We start from the raw sequence: 6,370 nt of genomic DNA, 5'->3' as shown, positions 1-6,370 counted from the left end.
CAAGTATATCTACTATATGCATCAACAAATATAACATAAAACCTATAACCAAGGTGAGAGATATGATAGGAACTGAGCCCAAACATCAGAATATATAATTGTAGAGGTGCAATATATGTAGTTGTAGAATTAGAAAAAGTCATCTTATGTAGTTTTGCATAAACATAGTTTTCACAAATCGAATTATTAGAAGATAGAATTAGAAGAGTCAATTTTATTCTGAATAAAAACATTAACTTTATTCATAACTGATTGTACAGTCTGTTTAGCAGCATGACCTAATCTCTTGTAACACAAATCAAAAGATGAATATGTAATAAATATAACTCTAGGTGTAAAATTCAAATATGAAAATTAAGGAATAACAATGTTAATGAATTTGTGGATTCCTCCTCTATAAAATCCTTGCATGAGAACCTTAGCTTCTTGGAGAATTGACATTTGACAAAATAAACAAAGGCATGAAATTCAAAGAAGACAATGTTATCTTGTGTAAATTTAAAAATACTTATTAAATTTTTTGTGATTTGAAGTGTGTAAATTAGTTTTTGTAACTGAAATCATCTGAGTCTTTTGTATAAAGAATTGAATTTTCATAGTTTTTAATAGACAAACCTAAACCATCACCTAAAGGAACTTGATTTGGTCCTAAGTATTCTGTGCTGGTAAGTAAATTTGAGTGATTTGGTGTGACATGGTGGGATGCACTTGTATTGGAGTACCAAGAAGTGTCTACCACTAAGAATGGAACAACCACATATGTCTTTGGATGATGGAAGGATGTTGTAGGTGGTGGTGACAAGGATGTTTGTAGAGATGATGAGGATGAGGCAAAGTTTGATTGAGGTCTATAGAGAGGTGCAATGAGATTTGAGGGATGAGAGATTTGTTAATCAAATATATGATAGCAATCCCAAGCAATGTGACCTATTCGTCCACATACTTGACATTGTGGCCTAGTATTTTGATTAAAGAACCTGCCTCCTCTAGAGAATTTGCCATCTCTGTTTCTCCTTCCTCCAAAATCTCTTCTTTGATTGATGGAAGGTGAAAAATTATCTTGTGTAAGATGCGTTTGTGCTATTAAACTCTCTAAATTTTGATACATGTCTACCATATCATCATGAGACATAATGGAGTTTCAACTTCACTCAATGAGTATATTTCTGATTTAGCATTAACTATAAAGATTAACATTTGGTAATTAACATTAAGACCATCAAGTAGAGTTTCTGTAAGACCCAAAACCTTTAAAAAGTCTTTTTATGAGTAAGTCTCAAGTCATATAGTTATTTATAGGCTTAATTTTAGAAATTATTTTATTAGAGATAATTAAGGCAATTTTTAATTTATTGGATTTGAGATGAGTTATGATTATTATCCAATTTTATAATTATTGGGTTATTTTCTATATTTAAATTATAAAGTTGATAGTTATGAAATAATAAGGATTTTATATGATATGGACTAAATAATCAATATTTTAATATATTGATATTGCTATTTTGAAAAAATGAAGAAATTAAGTATATTATTTCTAATTATTTGATTTGGGCATTTTGTTGAAAATAATTTGTAAAAGTGATGAGTAAATAGTATTTTTCTATATACAAATAGTGTTGGATTTAAATTGGATTTCAATTACTATATTATCCCTATTTTAAGTAAAATTACTAAAATGCCCTTAACCCTAATTTTTGAAAAATGAAACCCTTCCCTAACCTAACTCCATCAGCCGCTGGGTTCCTCTTCCCCTTCACCAAATCAATGCACGGCTTCTCTTGAACCCAACAGCAACACCCTTCTCCCCTTTCTCAAATCGAATCACCGCCACGCTCCCCATTTCCTAGCTCATCGCCGTTCCTCCCCCTCAGCCGCACCTCTCATCACATGGCACACATTGCCTTCCCCAACACCCACGAAGAAGGAAGAAACAGACCAGTGAGGGAGAGGGTCGCGCCGCCAGTGTCACTTGGTTCGTGGATCCGTCACCTCTGCTCGTCGGTGCTGTTTAGGGGAGAAGGGAGGACGCGCGCGCAAGGGAGGAAGGAGCCACCTAGCTCGCTGCCGCCACACTGCTTGGGTCCGTCGAATCCTCCCTGCTGCCGTCGTTCATGTCGCGACCAGAGGGGAGTGAGAGACCAAGAGGGAGTTGTCGTGCAAAGAGGGAGCTCGCGGTGAAGAGAGAGGGGCGCTACCTTGCGCGCCACCGTCGCACCTGCATACCGCCGCTGCTACCGCAAGCTCGCCGTCGCCGGAGCTGGATAGTCGTCCTTGCCAGCTGCGAAGAGAAGCGAGGTGAAACCCCCTCCATGTCTGCTGCTTCGGTCTGCTGCGAGAGGTCTTGGCGCCGCCGGAGCTTCCATTACCGTCAGAAGCTGCCGCCGTCTAGCCAGCTGCTACAGTGGTTGCCGCCTGTCGTGAATGGTTGCCGGAGAAGTGGTTGTGGCTGCCGGAACCATACCGGAGCTTCTAGCAGTTTCCGTCGCTTGAGACCCTGCTGCTGTCGCCGGAAAATTTTGCCGGTAAGCGTTTTAAGTTTGATTTCAGTTCTTTTGGAATTTCGAGAAGGTTTTGATGCTGCGTGATTTTTATAGTTGATCCACCGGAGCTTCTGGCCGCCGCCGGAGCTGTGCCGGGGCGGGTTCAAAACCGCAGCTGCTTCGTGTTGTTATTCCGGTAAGAAATTATGTTTCGAAAGCCCTACGTTAGTGTCCCATACGTGTATTAAAGCCTTTATGGTATTAATGTTCCTAGAGTTAGTAACTGAGGTTGCTTGTTGTAATTTAGAGCTGTTTATGCTGCTGCGAAAATGTGTGGGGCTGTGCTTTGAAGCTGCCTTTGATTTTGAGTTGAGGCGAAAAGAACTTATGAGGCGCTTGGATTATGGAATTGCGTTTTGAGGTAGGGGCACTTTCCAAACACTATGTTTTATGTATTGGAATTATTACATATGGATACTGATGTGAGATATTGTGTATTTGGTGATTGTATCTGCCTTATGTATTATTTGATTGACTCGAATGATTATGGATGTTGGTTTGGCTGAATTGTGGTGCGACTTTGTGAAATGTAATGTTTTGAAGTTGATTCCTTAAAGATTTGAAATCTGAGTTTAATCCGTTAAGGATTGATTTGATTTGAGTTAATTATTTTGATGATTTGAAAAGTCGAATGCACTTTTAAATTCAGCCTGGTTTACTTTAATTGACTTGGTTTTGGGACAAATGATTTGTTACTGAGCCGTTTCTTTAAAGCTTTGGAAATGAGTTAAAACGGTTGATATTAAGTTGATTTTGAAATGGTTTCCTTGAGATATGCCACTGAGGTGACTGTTGGATTTAGCTTGTCTTTGAATTGATTTCTGGTTTTGAGCTATTGAAAAGGAATGAGAAACGGTTTAGTTGGGACCCGAACCGGGTGGCAAAAGTCCAAGTTTTAGGGGAGGTGCTGCCGAAATGTCTATAAAATCCTAGTCTTGTTTGAAAAGTTATTTAAAAAAAAGGGTTGGATTTGAGAAGTTGTATTATTCGATTTATTAAGAGAATATTGATGTTTTCAAGCTTAATTTATTTAGTGAACTCTATGCCTTGAGTTCAACTTATTTAGAAATGAACTATTTTTACCGTTTGAATCACTGAAGGAAAGAATGATGCTCTAGTATTGATTTCAATATGAAAAGGAGCTTTTAGTGATTTCAAAGGAATCTAGACTTTTGATTGAGTAATTAAGTTTGAGGCATTTTGGAAGAGTTAGAAAAATGGGTTCCAAAAAGAAACCTGAAAGTGGTTTGATTCAAATGAACCGGTTCCGTTTCAAATGAGTTGATTTTTGGACCGGGTTGGAACTTGTTATAAAATTCCATTGTTGGATGTATGATTTTGAATATTTCAAAATAAATCTTTAACTCGCCATGGTTATGGACGTTTTGGAAAGAGGATATCGAGAGTGGCATTGTTTTTAAATGGAATTTTACCCTGAGTAAAAGTGGCTTATGAGCCTGAGATGATTTGAGAAATGAGATCTTTAAAGCCAAGGCTGAAAAGAGTTGAAATTTGATTTCAAAGTGAAATGGCTGGAGAAAAATTATTTATGGCTTAAATGCCGGTTTTATGAATTTGATGATGTTGAATGGTGGAAGTGCTGTTTTGTTGTGAGCCGGAATGACTGTGTATGATTATGAATATTGGCTGGTTCTGGATTGAACCGTGAGCCGGGATGGCTGTGTATGATATTGATTTATGGCTGATTGCCAAATGAGTTATGGGCCATATGGTTGACTATGAATTATGAATTTAAGCCGGATGGCTGAGATGTATGTTGATCCATAGCTGGGACTGAATGAATATATGCTTGAGATACCTGGGTAGTAGCAAGGGTTGTGGTTCGTCCCACTTGCTCCAGGTCAGAGACTGTGACGCCTGGGTAGTAGCGGTAGTAGTGGTTATTCCACTCGCTCCAGGTTGAGTTTTTTAAACACCCGCCTGGGTAGTAGCCGCAGTAGTGGTTATTCCACTGGCTCTGGGTTGAGTGGGTAGTAGCAATGGGGTTGTAGCTCAAACCTACTTGCTCCGCGATGGGTGTTTCTGTCCATGGTTAGCTACCAGGACGTGTCGAGTTGGCTATATATATGACAGATGATATCATCAGCCACTAGGACAGGCATGCATCATATGCATCTATGTGACATTGTTTGGGTGTGCATATTGTACATGGTTTGCCTTTGTGATTAACTGCTAATTGTTCTACTTGCTGTAACTGTTTGTTTGTGCTTGAACTCCCTATCTGTGTTTGCAACTGGGACTCTGTTGGACTTTGGTGATTTGTTGATGGTTGGATTGTTTGGGCCTAGGGCCGTGTATGAAATGAGATGAACCGATGGTTGATTTCGGTTTTGTGTTTCTGGTTTGGAATAAATATGAAAGACTATTTTGGTTCGGTATAGATAAACCGTTTTGAAAGACTTTTGAGTTTTTGAGAATTGAATGGTTCTTTTTTCGAAAAAGGATTTCAGATTTCTCTTTTATTGTAAACCGTTGTTTTTGAAAAGAGGCATAAGATGGTTATTAATCACTGGTACGATTTATCTTCACATATCCTATTACAGTAATTTCCAAAAACCCCCTACTAACAACCCTTTCGAGGATGATGTTCTCACCCCCCTATATTTTTCCCCTTTCAGGATATGGGCGCAGAAGTCATGAAGAGTTTATTTAATTGTTGTTGAGATGTTCTGTATTGCTTTAGATTATTATTTTTGTACCCTCGCCTTTACCTTGATATATTCTGTAAGAGGGATAGGAATTGTATTGGATAATGTTTGTAATATTATTTATTTATATGTATGTATCTATATATGTGGATGTACTCTTGATGAGCTTTTGTAAGTTGTATGGTATCTATGTATGTATGTTATCGAACGAAAGTAAATTTTGGAGTAGTATTGCGGTTTAAAGTTTTAAACAGGCTCATATTTTAGTATTAAATAGTATAAGTGTCGTCGTAATGTCCGAGCTATCAGAGTTGCGCAGCCGAAAGTGTGAGCTTTGGTAGTTAGGGTGTTACAGTTTCAATATGTTGTTATGATTTAAGAGGACTTCCCAAGGTTGTAAGAGAATGAGCAACATGTTTTATCTTGAACATATACTCAGAGGCTAATAGTTCATGGTTTTTTTGATAAGCTTCAGTTGTTCCTTGAGTTGTTTGATCTTAAACATTGTTGATTTAGCGAAGTAATCTTCAATCTTTTTCCAGATTTAAAAACTAATAGTCACAACCCATCGTTTTATTTCGAAGCTCGGATCCATTGATGTAAGCATTCAAAAAATGAGGTTAAAATCATCTTACCTCCATTGTTTGTAAAGAGAAGATTCTTTTCTAGTAATTTTATTTTCTTCAGAAATATATTAACAAAGAATTTTCTCTGGTTCGAGATAATCCTATAAATCTTGTCCATATATGGTATCAACAGCTTGTTGTAACCAAATCTTGTGATTTTTTTTTTCAAGTTTGTCTCTAATAGAGGTGAATAATTGTTGATTCAGAAAGGTTGATGTAATGGGAAGAGAATTGATGATATTTTAAAGAGTAAAGTATCGTTTTTGTCCCCAATGTTTGGGGTAAATTCTATTTGTGTCCCTAACGTTTAAATCGTCTTATATATATCCCTAACGTTTATAAAAGTGATTCAATGTTATCCTGACATCAATTACACATTATGAGCGCTTTAGTTTGAGTTTTAAAAATCTCTTCTTGAAATTAGAATACAAATATCTGGGATAGAATCAATGATCTACTCTGAAAAATAACTCATCAAATGTTGAAACTAATTCCTACAACATTTATATAATTCACTTTTCTAGGGACATAA

At 37.1% G+C, this 6,370-nt stretch overlaps 1 protein-coding gene across 1 annotated transcript; it reads left to right on the top strand.

Moving 5' to 3' along the window:
• Positions 1-1,741: 1,741 nt before the first annotated feature.
• On the top strand, positions 1,742-5,614 carry LOC107466367 (uncharacterized). The gene is made up of 4 exons (XM_016085343.3): positions 1,742-2,525; positions 2,598-2,679; positions 2,791-2,904; positions 5,183-5,614. The coding sequence occupies exons 1-3, from the start codon at positions 2,115-2,117 to the stop codon at positions 2,901-2,903; spliced, it is 606 nt and encodes a 201-aa protein (XP_015940829.1). The 5' UTR covers positions 1,742-2,114; the 3' UTR covers position 2,904; positions 5,183-5,614.
• Positions 5,615-6,370: the final 756 nt, after the last annotated feature.

Source organism: Arachis duranensis, chromosome 9, assembly GCF_000817695.3.
Source record: "Arachis duranensis cultivar V14167 chromosome 9, aradu.V14167.gnm2.J7QH, whole genome shotgun sequence".
Taxonomy (NCBI): Eukaryota; Viridiplantae; Streptophyta; class Magnoliopsida; order Fabales; family Fabaceae; genus Arachis; species Arachis duranensis.
Note: the sequence above shows the minus strand (reverse complement) of the source record. Positions and strands in the feature narration are given on the sequence as shown.